Source organism: Mesoplodon densirostris, chromosome 1 (genome assembly GCF_025265405.1).
Source record: "Mesoplodon densirostris isolate mMesDen1 chromosome 1, mMesDen1 primary haplotype, whole genome shotgun sequence".
Classification (NCBI taxonomy): domain Eukaryota; kingdom Metazoa; phylum Chordata; class Mammalia; order Artiodactyla; family Ziphiidae; genus Mesoplodon; species Mesoplodon densirostris.
Genome location: NC_082661.1, coordinates 85355494 through 85372985, shown reverse-complemented (window position 1 = coordinate 85372985; position 17492 = coordinate 85355494). Strand labels below are relative to the sequence as shown.

The 17492-nt window shown below is 40.5% G+C and overlaps 1 protein-coding gene across 4 annotated transcripts in view; it reads left to right on the top strand.

Moving 5' to 3' along the window:
* The window catches only part of PDE5A (phosphodiesterase 5A), a 140812-nt gene that overhangs the window by 104409 nt on the left and 18911 nt on the right, over positions 1-17492 (top strand). For all 4 annotated transcript variants that reach the window (XM_060105484.1, XM_060105455.1, XM_060105475.1 and 1 more), the window contains exons 13-15: positions 4600-4725; positions 7197-7291; positions 15433-15520. In XM_060105484.1, the coding sequence (XP_059961467.1) occupies positions 4600-4725; positions 7197-7291; positions 15433-15520 (309 nt within the window). The remainder of the gene's footprint in view (positions 1-4599; positions 4726-7196; positions 7292-15432; positions 15521-17492) is intronic.

The following is a 17492-nucleotide window of genomic DNA, read 5'->3' as shown; positions in this document are numbered from 1 at the left end:
GGATTTTTAAGTTTCAGAGATTCATATACTGTCACCTAATGCATACCCAGGGTGTTTAAAGAAAAGTTATCAACCATTAAAAAGACATGTATTGGGTTCCCACATGTATCAAGCACCAGGTTGAAGAATAGGGGAGAATATTCCCAACAGTGAGAGCAGGATGTGCAAAGGCAGGATGACAGAAAGAGGAGGTTGGAGGCATGGAGCACTGGTTGAGGGGGTGAGAGTGGTGAGAAAAGCAACCAAGAAGCAGATTCTGTAGAACCTTGTACACTATTCAGAGGAATTTGGATTTTATCCTGAAAACAATGGTGAGTCACTGAGGAATTTTAAGCAGGGAAGTAACATGATCTGATTGCAGAGGTTACGATAACACAGTAGAAAGAAGGACCAAAACAGAGTGAACTCCTTTGGAAATGAGGGAGTGAAGAGGTTGATGTGAAGCCAAGATCTTGGTTCAAACAGGGTCACCCATATGGAGTGAAGATGAAAACTGATTTTAACCCCCGTCGATTACCTTATTTGCCTCTCAGAAAATAGCAAGACTGAAATCAATACCTTCTAATACCAGTTGGGAGATATCAGGGAATTCTATTCTGTTTCATAATGGCTACGTGTATCTCATCAAAGAATAAGGAAGAATAGAAAGGCCGATATGAAAAAAAATTCAGTAATTTGCCTTTAAAACTACTTTTTTCTGGTCAGTTGAATGTCTATTCTTCTTGTACAGATTTCCTATCTGGAAATGTAAATACCTTGAAGGCCTCCACTATCCAACAATCCATTCATTCATAATATGAAAATTTATTAACAGTAAAACAGTGTATCCTGTACTGTGCTAGGTACACATTTCAGTGATGAGTCGTCCCTGCTCTCAAAGCCTCACTGAGGCATGAAAACTGAGAGCTAATATAGCTAAGGTTAATACAGTGTCATTTCTGGTATTACTGGGGGCCCGAATCTAGTTCTTTCTGTAATTTAACGGAAGTTTATATTACTCTTGGGTGAAAACAAAGACCAACTGTCTGTAGACTCTTCTCTAGTAATACTTCACTCCTGTAAGAGCGTGTTGATTAAGAGATATCATATCATTTAATTATTTTAAGAAGCTCTCAAGAAAGGTTCTTTGGTTATTATTGTCCCTGTTTTACAAATGAAGAAATTGACATAACATGGTGGAGTAGAAAGTTCATGGATTTTGAGTCATAGCTCAACTAGTGATTACCTCTAATTTTGGGGGGCAGTTAATCTCTCACATTCTCAGTTTTGTAATCTGTTAATTGGGAATAGTGGTATGACCTCCCCTATGGGAGTCCTGTGAGAATTACACATGCATCTGTGAGATTGTCTATTTGCATGCATGTGTATGTGTGCACACTTGTATATTTCGATTAATACACAGGTGTAGAGTACATGTCAGTTATCCCTTCCTTAGACCAAATTTGACCATGGTTATATTTCCCTATCAGATTTCTCTGTTATAGGTTATAGGGCTCATTTTAAAAAGCCTTTTCTATTAATGGAATGAAGATCTCATTTAGAGCCAGAAGTTCTAAATGCAGATCTCAGTTATGCTTCTTGCTAGTCATGGGACTTAAAAACCTAGATAGCGACTCAAATCCCTTTCCATTCCTGAGATCGCCCATACTTTACACTAGTGCTGATTCTGTTGAAAGGGCCTGGACAGAACAGGAATACGATCCTTGTACCTATTTATGAAATTCTTATATAAGCTGATTTATTTCTTATTTCTTAAAAACATAAGCTTTTAGATAGCATTTGAGTGTTGGGTATGAAGATAGTCACTGAGAATTTCTTTTACAGTCTTTATTTTTACCTTTCCTTGAATGTTTATCCATTAGGCAGATATTTCTCCTCAATGTCTCATTCATCTACTCTCCTTTTCTGTTTGAATAACTACTATTCTAATTCCGGCCAACATCAACATGAACATTGCTATTATTCTGGTTGGCCTTCCTGCCTTAGTGACTCTTCTGTTTTGTTTATTTCAGATATTATTGTCACTGTACATTTCAGATATAATTTTAGGATGATAAAATTAAAATGTTACTGCTAGAGAGGATGTTAAGCATCATGAAGTGCCCCGACAAAGAATATTTCCTACTGAAAGTTATGTTAGATCTTCCTGTCTCTGCTTGGCTTCCAAATCTTGAGTTACTCTCCTGTAATTCTTGCTGATCTCTGAAGCAGATTCTTCAACTCTACTCCAACAAATCTGCGTGTGCTGTACTTGTTTTCCTTGACCTTCTGTCTTTTACATGTCACTCCTCCCCTGAATGGACAGGATGGCTCCACTTCCAAGTCTGCTCCAAGTATGTTGTGCCATAACATACTTTTCCTCAGAGCCTGACTTCAAAATCTCTATTTCTGGGAGAACCCTAGGATTGACTTCATGCCACTTGGAATGCTATTGACAGTTTATAAACTTGTGCTCCCATTTTTATGTGAACTTATTTCCTTTATATGTGCACTTTTGTTACTTTCACTCACTACTGATTGAAATTCTTGAAGGCAGGAGCTGAGCTATGTTTTTTCTTTCTTCGCTTTCTCCCATAGCATCTTAAGGATGCCGTGCAGGACTTAGGGAGCCTTTGTAATGTTGGAGACTGATTCAGTGTATTGAGCATGCTCCCTAGGGTCTTCCAAACTGCACATAATTATTCAGTAGTCCTGTACAAAAGATTGTACTACAGTTTGAACACACCAGGCATATCCACCAAGCATTAAGCAGATCTGACCATAGTTTTCCTAAATGCTGTTAAGAACATTTGATAACAGAATCCAAAACTGTACTTGAATCTAGTTATTAAGTAGATACAGTGGGGTATCCATTGGGTTACCTAGTTCAGTAGGCCCGTTTCCATAGAAGCAGTATAGGGAGTTCCCTGGCGGTCCAGTGGTTAGGACTCAGCGCTTTCACTGCCATGGCCCGGGTTTTATCCCTGTTCGGGGAACTAAGATCCCACAAGCCACACAGCGTGGCCAGATAAAAAAAAAGAAGAAGCAGAATAGAGTAGTCCATCAGGAATTAGGTTTCATAGAGTCATTTTGGTCATTATTTCACATTATATGCATAAGTGCCTACTTAATTATATCTACAGATTTATGATTAGTAAAGAGAGATGTCCATAGGTTAAATTTTTGGGTTTTCCTGCTTATTTTCCTTGACTCTTTAATTAATCACCAGTAATTTTCTATGACACTTCACTTTCTAAGCATATCAAAGAAAGTTAATTGCTCTTACTTAAAATGCTCCTAGTAAGATGAATCTATCATCTTCGGGGTCGACTTTGTTGAGAAATGGTCATGCTGCAGTGTACTTCAGGTTAGCACATCAACCTTAGGCATACGGAAATCCTCTGGGAAATATGGTTACTCAGGGGTGCAAGAGCTAGGGGACATTTGGGTTCTTTTTATCAGAATTCCCTGTGAACTGCGTCATAGAACAGGAACAAAGAGACCTGAAAAGAAAAGGGAGGATATGAAAGCATTGATTTTTCTGCCAAATCCTCTATAAACAATTTCTACCAACAAAGAAGAAACCTTGTTTTTGGCCTACTTTTACAGCCAATCAAACTGTGTTGAATATTGTTAAAGCAACATTCGTTTCCCTGGTACTTTTTCTATTCCCCAGGGCAATGCCCTTTGTGTTTGAAATATCTCCAGTGATACACGTAGGGAGAAGCACATATTTATTTTTAGAGATCCCCAAAAGTATAGTAAATCATTCAGTATTGAAGAGAGGCAGACTCTGATGCTAACACAAACACAAAATTATCAAGCTTACAGCCCATGAGTCCCTGGGGATTTTACTGAATACACCACTTAGGAGTTGAATTAAACCCAGCTTGTGAGATTTTTCTGAAATCTATCCTTTTTTTCCCCATCTTTTAAAATATGTGTATAACACACACACACACACACCAGGGCTTTATGTTGCATATATTACTTTTTGTTAATTACTTCTTGGTAACCAAGCAGTAACTCTGCCTGAATATTTAAGCATAGTTTAAAAGGGACAAAGATTGGGACTTGGAGCTCCAGTTTGTCCTTGGACATGTGCTGTGTGCCTTGCCCCCAAGCCATCACCAGAGCCTCGCACAATTACCTTTGCAGACATACAGAATGGGAGCATGAGAAGACCTGGAGACTGGCTGCTTGCATGGCTCCCTGAGAGTGAATTCATGCACGTGTGACTGCCTACTTGGACTCTCCTAATTGATGACACATGGACATAATATCTTTTAGAAAGCTAGTCTGTGCCCTACCCATGACAAAAGTACCTTTCTTTGAGCTGCCTTGCATTTCACATCTAATTTAGTTAGCATGGTGGTTTGCATGGTAGGCTCTGAAGTCAAACTGCTGAGGTTTGACTTTTGGGCCCACCCTTTACAAGCACTGTGACCTTGGGCAAGTCTCTGAATGTCACTTTCCTCATCTGTACAATAATCAAAATGGTAATGCCTCCCTCAGAGTCCCGGGAGTTAGATGTAAATGCTTTGTACAGTGCGTGAAGATTAATAAATGTGTGATAAACGTCAGCAGTTATTTTTACTACTTACGCTTTATTTCCTAAAGGTTCTTTGCAGGTGGATTTTAAGTGTTAAGAAGAACTATCGGAAGAATGTCGCCTATCATAATTGGAGACATGCCTTTAATACAGCTCAGTGCATGTTTGCCGCACTAAAAGCAGGCAAAATTCAGGTACTTCTTAGAGCCATTTATATATTTAAGACATTCTGTTGCTTTGCTGCAAGAATACGGCATATTCTTTCAAGTGTTTTTTAATGTGCACTAATGACGATTGAGAATAATATTTAATGCCACTTACAAAATAAATTACATTTTGTTAATTAGGGAACACTGGTATGGCAAAATAATTTCTAATTTTCTTTCATATATAATATATATGGCCTATTTTTAAAAATCTTTAAAATAGCTTCATGTTAAACTTTTAATAGCCTTTGGGCAAATAAATGCTTCCTTCAGAAGAAAACTCTACAATATAAGAAAAGTATCAAATTTCTCATGTTCACATTCAACCTGCTCCATAGTAGAATTCCTCAAAAACCACTCAGATCCTGAACTTGGCTCCATAGATGAGTCCAGGGTTCTCTGTCACATTTTCTCTGGAGCACTCTGTTAATCTTATAAGTACTATTTCATGGAAAAGGTTTCGGTTTCATATACATTGACCAGAGACTGTTTACAGGAAGATCAATGCAGAAAACGTTCAAGTAATTCGTTCTTTTCCGGGCCAAATTTTTCATATCTCTGTCCTTAGATTCTAACTTCAGTGGGAATCGACAAGTTATTCTATGTCAGTGATTCCGGGCATACATCATAAAACTGTTTTTAATTCAGAGCTTCCATGCTCTTTTTTATTTAATAAATTCTAAAAATGTTATTCGCTGTCTCTACTTTCATAGAGTACACATTTCAGCTGGCTAGAGCTAAAAAAAGTGATTGTTGTCCAAGAAGCCATATCAGATACCATAGTAGTACTTTCCTGCCGTAGCAAACATTTATAAGAAATAGGGTGGGGCTTCCCTGGTGGCGCAGTGGTTGAGAATCCGCCTGCCAATGCAGGGGACACGGGTTCGAGCCCAGGTCTGGGAAGATCCCACATGCCGCGGAGCATCTAGGCCCATGAGCCACAACTACTGAGCCTGCACGTCTGGAGCTTGTGCTCCACAACAAGAGAGGCCACGACAGTGAGAGGCCCGCGCACCGCAATGAAGTGTGGCCCCCACTTGCCTCAAGTAGAGAAAGCCCTCGCACAGAAACGAAGACCCAACACAGCCAAAAATAAATAAATAAATAAATTTATTTATATAAAAAAAAGAAAGAAATAGGGTGAACCTATTTTGTGGTATGGGATGGTCATAAGGACTATACCACTGAAGTCTGTCCTTGATTTTTATGAAGAATAACAAAATGGTGATTTTTGTGTATGTTGTAGACATACTATACAGAATGTTGAGAGTTGCAGCAGAATACAGCTGATAATAGTTTTACCTTGTGTTTTCTTTCTAATGAAGGAGAACAGTCATGCAGATAATACAAATGGCAGGTATTAAAAAATAACCTCTATTTGGCTTTGGAATATATTGCACAACTTTTCAAAGCCAAATTTTCATTCCTAATCCTCTTTTTTTTCCCTATTGTTTGCTAATATTCACATTGTCTATGTTTCTAATAGGAGAGAGTGAAGGATATAACAACTGACAACAGAGAGCGAAGGCAGCAGAATCTGCAGGGAACTGAAAATCACAGAGAAAACAATTATTTAAAGTTTATTTGGTGTAAAATAGATAGCTAGTGGGAAGCAGCCACATAGCACAGGGAGATCAGCTCGGTGCTTTGTGACCACCTAGAGGGGTGGATAGGGAGGGTGGGAGGGAGACACAAAGAGGGAGGAGATATGGGAATATATGTATACGTATAGCTGATTCACTTTGTTATAAAGCAGAAACTAACACACCATTGTAAAGCAATTATACTCCAGTAAAGATGTTAAAAAAAAAGTTTATTTGGATTATTCCACATATATATATATATATATATATATAGATTTTTAAGTATTAAAAATATTGAGGGCTTCCCTGGTGGCGCAGTGGTTGAGAATCTGCCTGCTAATGCAGGGGACACGGGTTCGAGCCCTGGTCTGGGAGGATCCCACATGCCGCGGAGCAACTAGGCCCGTGAGCCACAACTGCTGAGCCTGCACGTCTGGAGCCTGTGCTCCGCAACAGGAGAGGCCGTGATAGTGAGAGGCCCACACACCACAATGAAGAGTGGACCCCGCTTGCCACAACTAGAGAAAGCCCTCGCACAGAAAACAAAGACCCAACACAGCAAAAATAAATTAATTAATTAATAAACTCCTACCCCCAACATCTTCTTTAAAAAAAAAAATATTGACTATATAGGTGGACAGGTTATTGATTATTTGAGGCATTTGAACTTTTTCTGTTGATAATGATAATCCCATTCTGAAAACAAAGTACAACTGATTGCCTGCAGAGTAGGATTCTAGCGTGAGTCCTATGTGACTAGAAAGCACATATGTAAAGCACTAAGGAGAAAACCAGGTGATCGGTGGGAAGAGGTGGTAAAATGCACTTTACCAAATTGTTCTTTCTCTTTCTTTCTTCTACTCTTCGGTCGTGCAGAACAGGCTGACTGACCTGGAGATACTCGCACTGCTGATTGCTGCCTTAAGCCACGATTTGGATCACCGCGGTGTGAATAACTCTTACATACAGCGGTAAGGCATTCACCCCAGCAACAGAAGAGATTGTTTCTTTTAAATTGTAGTTTTAAAAGTAAAAGCCACAGCATAATTTGATGGTACAAAATTTCAGTTGGTCAAGGTCCCACAGCATACTCTGGTTTTATTTAAGGGAAATGGAAAACATAATGCAAGTCCAATATTGTGTTAGTAATATCTCTGGCCTGAAGTTCAAAAACTGTTTATGTTGAGAATCTTATTTCATTAGATAATTACCAAGCGTTTTGCTTTTGTTTATATACACCCAGCTTAGGAGCTTCATTGGAAAACTGTTAAGAGTAGATCAGAAAAGGTAGAATTTCACCCTGGGATAAAAGATAATATTTGAAAAGTGCTTAGCTCTATCCTAAGTACTTAGTAAGTGCTGCCTAAAAAGAGACTTTTGGTCTTAGTGAAGGCAGTGGAACACAGTGTTGGAGACTTTGGGCTCTGGGGTCAGACTTGGATTCAAATCCTACCTCTGCCACAGAGTTCCTTTGTGACCGTGGGCAGGACACTCATCTCTCTACACCTCCATTTCCTGGCTTGTGAAATCGAGGTAACAGCATTCCTACCTCATAGGGTTCATACAAGTTTTAAGACATAACACACATCACTACCAGGTAGAATGCCTGGTACATATCTAAGTGTTAAATAAATCTTAGGAGCAGATGCTAGTGATAGTCCTGTCATCATCAGAAGCCTGCATTTTGGCTGATTTGGTGAGTAAGATACTAACTCTTCAGACAAGCTTTTCAGGCTCCCTTCTGGACCACGCTTAAGTAACATTTGCAATGACAAATGAGATAATAAAGGTGATATCACTTTTCATCTGATTTTTGAGCCACTGTGACATTTTTATTTTCTTGAAGCAAGTTAGTTGAAAGGCATACATTTTAATGGTGAAATCTCTTACTACAGAGCATTTTCAAGGTATGCAAGTGATTCAACTAATGCATAGATCTCTCTAGGAAATTCCACATGTCTGATATCTTGAGGGAATTTCAGAAAGCTCTCTAATCACATTACCTTTATCTAAATACAGTAAATGGAAAACTTCATGTAAAAAGAATTGTAGCGATGTAGCAACCGTGTCCTCTGCTGACCTTTGATGGGGAAAGATAGCAAGCTCTTGCCTGACTATCAGAGGCTTGCTGTCTCCTCTTTAAAGTCTAATGTTTTGGAGAACTGACTGGGTGACATGTCCTTTGTACCCTGTGCTTTGTCATGTGATTGTGGTCCTGAGCCTCACATCAACACAGGAGTAATTATGGAAGGAAACAACAGACGTGAAAAGATTTACAGTGCAGAGTCAAGCACAGCCTAAGGATAAGAGCCAGCGGTGCTGCCTTCTCTTCCTACCTCAGCACTGAACATCATATCATTAGGATATGGATTATTAGTGTACGGATTGCCATACTGCCCTGCTTTGGAGTGAAAAAAACCACTAAGCTATTTTTTCCTTCGTTTATTTAAAAATAATTACCCGGAAAAACATCTGGAGAAACGTCATCCTCTCTTTGAAAAAAAAAAAAGTCCTGGGAAAAAGTCAGACTGCACAATCTTGCTTTCACATACACCGCAGAGCAGACTTACACTAAGTAATAATAACTTTTAAAAAAATTAAAGGAGTTTCAGAGATATTTATTTCTTCCTACATCCTTGTGGTTTGAGTAAAGGAAACCAAGAACTTCCCAGGGATGTTTCTTTTTTTGCTTTCCTTAGTGGTAAACGAGTGATACCTCCAGTAGGATTTTCTTAACCAGGGAACTCTTTGGAGACTAAGAGTATTAGAAACATTTCCATATAAAGAACTAACTTCTAAAAAGGTGTACTGTGTCCAGACCTCATCAGATATTCAAACACTCTGTAAAGAAAACCAAAACAGTAAGACACAAAAAGTAATATATCAAAAAGACAAAAAGCCCTCATATGGTAGCAAAGTTAGAAACTGGACTGTGTCATTTGTTCTTGTTGAACATCTTTTCAGAAAATTAAATTGAAGTAAGATATTCTTTGTTTAGGAAACTGTGTTTTGATTCATTATCTAATTCTTTGATTCCTTCTTGGCTTAGGAAGATTGCCATTATGAAGAGCGCTTCAAGTCCGCCAGTGAAATATTTGGGAGAAGAGTTCATTGCTTGTGCTTTCTTCTCCCACATGGGTGGATGAAAGGAAGAGTGATTCCAGATAGTTATTGAATTATTCTTTTAAAAATAGGCAGTCATAGGAACAAAATGGCTGAAGCGCAGACATCTGCTTATGTAGAGAAATTTCCCGACGTTAGGCCTGCAGTCAATATAAGAGGACTCTTGTAGATGCAGTTATTTGGTTAGATTCAGGATTGGTGTTTTATAAATGTAGTGAAATTATCCTACATTTTAGGCAAAGAGATAATGTGCAGTTCCTGGGGCCTGGTACTTTGCTAGGCAGAAAGAGAGCTATAAAAGTATAAGATTCGGCTTCTGTTATCAAGGAATTTTCGTAGTTTCATGAAAATGGTGATTAATGCCAGAAAGTATCTAGTAAGTCCTGTGTTGTTTGGTAACGTGGGCTGTACGTGGTCAGTAGAGAAGGAGACTGATGATGATCAACGTAGCCCATCCTTATTGTTAATGGAGGAAGGGAGACTGCAACCGGGTCTTTGATGTGTGTAGGATTTGGAGAGGGGAGAGCATGAAGGTACTCCAGGGACACCATGAAGTGGGCCTATTCATGGAACAGACGTGATGGCTAGTCTGACTGGTCTTGGGCTCACTGACTAGGGATGGAAAGTAAGAGGATGAACAAGTGGAAGTTAGAAGACCCTTCCAAGGGAGAGCTGGAAAACCAAGCCGTGCATTTTATATTCGGTGTAGTGGAAAGACAAGGAGCCATTGCTGCAATGGGTAATGAAGACATTGTTTAGGAAGAAAAGTCTGTAAGTTAAGGTACAAGGTCAATGGGTAATAATTAGAACCACAGAGTTAAGCCAGAAAGCTGTTAGGTAGGGGAAGCCAGGTGTGTGTGAACATCACATATTAGCTAGAGAAAGGAAGAGACTGAAGGAGAAAATTGTTTAAATATTGAACAGCTAGTTATATGCAGGAAGGAAGGGGGAAAATCATGACTCCGGGTCCAAGAAGTTAACAATGATGGTGTCACTGATAACCATGAAGAACTGAGAAGTGTGTATGCATGTGTGTGTCCTTTGGGCAGGAGGATGGACGGGAAAGGAGTTTTGGCAAATGAGGAGAAAGTAACACATAGTATGGTGGTTAGAAGAGGTACAATGACCAAATGAATGTTTTTTTCAAGATTAGAGATTCAGCAAAATCAATAAAAAATTTCCTGGTAACGACAATCAGATCATGTATAGTTGTCTTGGAAGAACTTGCCCTGTACCATGGTCCTCTCTGCTCTGTGACAGAGGAATGGGAGTGAGCTAAGGTCATGAATAGGCACGGTGGTAACAGGGTCAGCAGGCTCCTAGAGGCTTAATTAAAAGAGCAGTAAAGACAGCACAGGAATCACAGTCTGTGAAGTTCACACTGAGGAGAGTCTGTTTTAGCAGTGAGATCATCCTTGGTGAGGTCGGAGGGCTTGAGAGACTAGAGATCTGAATATGAATAAAGTGCAAGTTCAGCTAGTCGCTAGTAATAATAGTAATAATAATAGAAGCTAACACTTAATATAGCTCTTATCCCATGGCATTTGGAACTCCTTCTAGCACTTATGTACATGAGCTCATTTGGTCCTTAGACGACCACGCAGGAGCTGTGATGGTTATGGTGCAAATTCGAACCCTGACTCCTCTCACCTGGTGACCTTGGGCAAGTCATTTAAACTCCCTCTCTATGTTTCCTTCTCTGTATAGTAGAATAATGACAGTGCCTGTCTCACAGGGTTCCTTATAAGGATTAAGGAGTATAAGTAGATGTAAAGTGCTTGGAACAGTACCTGGCACAGACTACATGCTCAACACGTTTTAGCTATTTTCACAGGGGGATACTGTTAAGGACAGATAGGAGTTCAAGATCTTGCTTTTTTTTCCCCAGGGAGGGACAGGGAGTAGCAGCTAGGAGCTGTGGAACAAAGAAGGGATTGTCTATTGTTGATGTGAAAAAAGGACAATCAGCAGAGTCAAGGAGGGCCAAGAACTGGGATCACAAGGTCAAATGAATCATCAACTTGAATATCTGTGATCACAGAGAATAGGAACATAAAATAACCCCTGACTCATAGAAGGCAATAGTGATGATGTGGATAGAAATTGTGAAGTTAAGAATTAAATGGGTTGGGACTTCCCTGGTGGCGCAGTGGTCGGGAATCAGCCTGCCAATGCAGGGGACACGGGTTCGATCCCTGGTTCAGGAAGATCCCATGTGCCGTGGAGCAACTAAGCCGCAACTACTGAGCCCACATGCTGCAACTACTGAAGTCCATGCACCTAGAGCCCGTGCTCTGCAACGAGAAGCCACTGCAATGAGAAGCAACAAAGGGTAGCCCCCTGCTCACTGCAACTAGAGAAAAGCCCGTGTGCAGCAACAGAGACCCAATGCAGCCAAATAATAATAATAAAAAAAATTTTTAATGCCAAATTTGAAAATAAATAAATACATTACCAAAAAAAAAAAAAATTAAATGGGTTGACATGGGTCACAAAGAGTAGCTAAGAGATTTGAGCCCAGAGCAATATACATGGATGAGAAGCCAGATTAAGGACAGTTGTTAGAATCAGTGAAAAGGAGTACTGTGCTGGGGTGGCTGTGTTTTTCTCACAGAACTTTCATTTGCTATTGATTTCTAAGGCTCTGTACTTCTGAGACATTGGTTTGATTTCTGCATTGGCATCCTATGCCACTCTCAGAGATGGACCAACAACTGCAGGACAAGAGGAGATGCAGGGAGGGCGTGCTAGCCCATGACTGCTCACTGACGTGTGGGAATAACCCAGCAGCAGGAGTGGTTTAATGGGTCCTTGTGACACACCCTCAAATAGAGAGGCAACGAAGCCTTGTGTTCGAAAGAGTAAAAAGTAGCAGGATATAGAATGCATTGGTTTCCATGAATATCTTTGTAAATGGGAAATTTGGGGAATTTGTCACCCTTTCATTGATTCATAAATCCATAGTTTTAGAATGTAAGTAAAGGCAAACACATAATTTGCATTCACCTATCTCACAAGCCAAGAATTTTCTCTAATGTGAAACCGTCCTTTCTGCACTGTCTAAAAATGTAATGTGTGTTCGAAGTTTTAAACATGTCTGTGTTATATCCACCTAATCGCATTTCTAGTCCAGCTTCTAACTGGGTTGGTGAGTGGATACTGTGTGCAGTGCTGTGGGTCACAAGCCAGTGGATGCAGTGAAAAGGATGCATGTGAATCCCGGCTCTGCCTTTTCTGTTGACCTTGAACAAGTTAGATAATCTCTCTGAACCTTTGGTCATCTAAAAAACAAATGCTAAAATGCCAGTTTTAGAGGTCTCAGCCTGGGTCACCCAGGAGGCACAGCCTGAGACAAAAGCTGGCGTGCATGTAGCTTATTAGCGCCTGCAATCCCAGGGAGCAGGAATGCAGGCCTGAGAGTGGGAAACAGAGAAGAAAGGGAAAGCCAGGAGAAGGACGAGGTATCCAGCTGTCCACCCATGCAGGCAGCTGGTGCTCAGTCCCACCAGGCGCTTTTGAGAAGTCTTACGACATGAAACCCAGAACCGTTCGCAAAAGGACAGAGACTGCAGGGGGAGGGGCAGCTCCACAGACTGCCATACCCCACTGGTCACAGGGGACCTCCAGAGGCCTTAACTCCACACGCTCCAGGCTGAGCGAGTGTGAGTGCAGAGAGCCCTCCTGTGGGCAGAAGTGAGAGGTATTCTCGGCAGGCCAGGGCAGGCGCCTTCTGACGGGCTCCTCGTGCAGTTTGTTAGAGCAGGCGTGAAGCTGGACACTACATCAGTGGCTGCAGGAAGAGGTGGGACCGAAGATTCTGATGTGGGGAGCTGAAGCGTCCTACAGAGGACTGTTGTAAAAATTAAATGTAAACTACTTAGCACAGTGCTGGACATGGTATAGGCTCTCAGTAAATAGTAATTGGTAGATTCGTTTTCCCTAATGATAACAAACTCAAAAGGAATACAGTCTAACAGGTAACAGACTTATAAACACCTAGCAGAATAAAACTGATACTAAGCTAATACTGGATGTGCTTGGATTCCTCATATAAATGAAAATAACAGATACTCTAGAAGCTTTTCCTTTTCTAAGTGAAGGGAATGAGGAAGGCAGTAGCTGTACTGAAGTTGACTTGAGCTTATCCAGTCTGAGTGATGAGAAAATGCTATTGCCAAAATAGAGACTATAGAATACAGGCAGGATTTGGAGGGAGATCATCGGTTCTGTTTATGCTAGGCCCTCTTTTATCCCGGGCCGTCTCCCTGGAGCACCTCATCTACTCCTGTGGCTTGGATTTCCAAGCATGTTGATGGGATCCACATCTCTCTCTCCAGCCCAGACCCGAGTTCAGACCGTTATACCCATTTGGTTGTACCTCAGGCACCTTAAAATTAATAGATCCAACACTCAACTAGTCCATCTTCCCCTCCTTCATCCCCCATCTCTAATCATCTTCTCCCTTTTTTCCTATGTCAGAAATGACAAAGCAGAGGCTTAGCCTCCATACTTTCCCCCTTCATCTCCCACATCCCCACTAGCTCCCAACATCAGGGTTCATTGCCAACTCCTAACTAATCTACTTCTTAAGCAGCTCTTTTTATTTGGGATTCTACCACTCTAACCCAGGCTGTCTCTTACCTGGGTTACTAGAACGGTTTCCCACTAGTCTCCTAACTAAATCCCAGTAGTCTCCATGCATCTCCAGTCTTGGTTCCAGCAAATTTATCTTTTCTTACAAATCTGCTCATTTTAGTCCATCCATTGTCTTCCCACTGTCCAGTGATAAGCACAGTATCTGACCCATGGTACAACTCAATAAATATGGAAGGAACAAAAAAGACAAGGCAGGAGTTCACTTGGGAAAGGTTACAACAACAACAAAACATGGCAGTTTGGAAGTCAGCAATATCCGTGGTGGGTTAAACACTAGGAGTAGATGAGATCACCCATTCTCTTCCCTTTATTTTCATTTTACTGTTTTTGTTTTCCCTTAAGCTTCTCTCACTCCAACTCATTTTTTCCTGTGTTACATTTCTTGTCTTGGGTAGGTTCTCTATCTTCAACAAATTAAATGCAAAGTAAAATAATGATTCATGTACTAGTACAGAGGAATAACAAATCAATTGTATCATCTAACACTTGTATCGTGCTTTACAATTCATAAACCCCTGTCCTATTAATTCAAGAAACAGAGACTTTCAGGAACTATAACTTTTTGTCTTTCTTTTAAAGAAAAAAGAGTGGAAATGGTGCTTTGTGTTCACATGTGAAGGGTCATGAGAAATAGGAGGTGGAGGACTCTGCTTGTCATGCTTTAGAACTTGATTTGTGACTGTTACATATAATGAATTGACTATAATATTCCTCCCCTCACTTCACTCAGCCAAATGGTCTTAACTGTTTTCCCCAAGTTCATTTTAGAGCACTGCCAGGATGTCCTGCATTGAAATAACCTGGATCCCACGTGGGGAACTTTTTCTGACTCAGCTGTCTCCTTCCTTCCTCCAGAAGGGGATGTGCGCCCACTGTCCCCCATTTCCTTGCCTCTCATCACTCACACCTCAGCTAATTCCATCTCAGTTGACTCTTATATACAGGCACACATAGGAACACTGACCTTCAGCCTTATTTCAGAAGAAAGGCTTGCATGGAAATTTATGGAAGAGATTTTTTTCACGTGTAGAGAAAGTAATCCTTTGTCCTTATTCCTTCTATTATTTTAATAAATATTAAAACCAATGAAATTGTTCATACTTTGAACCGGCATCAGTTAACATTGGTATTTGAAAACAATTTGACTCTTTATATGTATTTCCCAGAGATTCCCTCACTCTTCTTAGCAAAAGGAGAGAAAATTGTTAGCTGGATTAATTTTGGTGAAGTAGCCTCTTTTTCAGTTAACCAATAAGAAGAAGAAATTGATAACTGATATACTGGGGAAATTGATAATTTTTTTAAACTTTTTTCCTTTCTTCAACAAACCCAGAAGTGAACACCCACTTGCTCAGCTCTACTGCCATTCAATCATGGAGCATCATCATTTTGACCAGTGCCTGATGATCCTTAATAGTCCTGTAAGTACCTAATTTATGGTTGTAGAATTTTAACAGAGAGCTTTATAAATTCAGTTTTATTTTTAAGTTTTGGATTTATTCCCAGCAACATAAATTCTTGAGCATGCTTTATTCCTTTTTGGGTAAGAAGGGCAAAGCCAAAACATTTGAGATCTTCGCAGCCTCACTTCTCTAGAAACCAAAACTGTCTAAATGTTGCCTGAAAAGGGAAAACTGGTTACTCACCTCCATTTGGTTATTCCAAATTAGAAACAAACAAAACTGGTATCTTATGGCTCTCAGTTCTGTTTTTGTTTTTGTTTTTGTCAAATGAAATGGTTTATACTACTCTCAAAGGTTTTCTTTCATAAGGCAATACCTTTTCCTCTTTTTATGGAAACTTTTGACCACTAATAAACATTTTCGTTAAGGAATAAAGCTATTCAACAATTTGGCTAAATGAATATTTATCAATGTAAGAAAGCATATAATACGTTACTCTAGTCATATGTATGTTAAGGAAAATAAGGTTAAAATGATATATGCCAAAATGTTCGCAACAGCTGTCTTTGTCTAGTTAAACTGTTAATGTTTTTTTTATTTTCTGATTTTGATTTGTTGTTCATTATTCACATTACCCATTGTATGCGTGTATTACCTTTATAATAAGAAAACAGTGAAAGTTGTAGACGATTACGTTGAACAAGCACAAGCACATGGTATATAATTTTAAAGCAATTTTACCTCCATGTCTTTACATTTGCCCAGTGGCACTAGTTCTTCCCTGAGCCCCAGAAAATGCAGGCGGCCCATGACTTTTGTGATCACTCTTTGATAAGTTTTACCCTATAGTTACTACTTCAGGTCCTAAAATATAGCATACAGTTCTCAATTTAGAAACCAAAATGTGCAGCCCTATGTAGTAGTCCAGACTGGGGGCTTGATTTAAAGTTTCAGGTTCTCTCTTCCCACCCTGGTTGGCTCCTTTCATCCCTCCCTTCTGTTTCTTCTGACTCCCTCCTCACCCCCAAACCCCCATGTCTCTCACTACTCCCCCAGACTTGGAGAATAGGAAACAAGAGGGGTAAGAACATTTTCAACAGGCTGGTAGTGTGATGAGCATCCCCGTTTGTGCCTGGTAGGTGTTTAAACCAAGTTCTTTTCTTACGAGTAATTCCATGATCCTGGCCGAGTGCCTTAACTGTGTGGCTTTTCCACTGACGTCGCCTTAATATGAGTGATCGTCTCTGTCCTGTTTATCACCTTATGGCTCCTTCCTCAGCTCCTGGAACTCTGATTGTTGGCTTTCAGCTGCTTTCTGCTAAGGTTCTTTTGCCTTCTTTGTGGTCCTCTTGAACAGGACAGGGCTTAAACCAACCCCATGCCTGCAAAACTCAGAGAAGGCAGGCCGTCCTGTAAGGTAGCAACCTCTCCTTCACTGCTCCATCAGAGCATCTAGCCAGCCTGTGTCTTGCCTTGTAGATTTTCCAGACAGGAAGTGGACACAAGGGTACTGGAGCCCACCCCACCCAGCAAACTCCAGCAGGCATACGCAGCGACTTCAAGCTGCTCTCTCTTACTTGAGTGAAGGGGAACGCAATCGCACCTGTTGGTGCAGGTGAAGGGATAAGAGTTATGTGGCCAGTTTGGGCACCTCCTTATAAATTCTGCACATGCTCTAGTACAGACTGCTACAGATGGGACTGTTTAACGTGAATTAGTTGATGTATGATTGGGAGGTAGGGGAATGATGTCAGTAAAATGTATAAGTTGTACTGTTTCATGAACAAGTTCTCTTGGGTAAGGTGCCAGAATTATGGGAGTTGAATTTTGACCTTCAGCAAGGAAGGAAGAAGCCCTCTGCTTGGCTCCTGCATGAGCAACCCTTTCGGTTCTGTTTTAGGAATATTGAAAATGGGCACTTAGCCCTGAGGCGCCCTCCCTCACCTTGGGCTGCTCTGGGCCCACGGGAAGGAGGTTGCTCTTCCTTCAG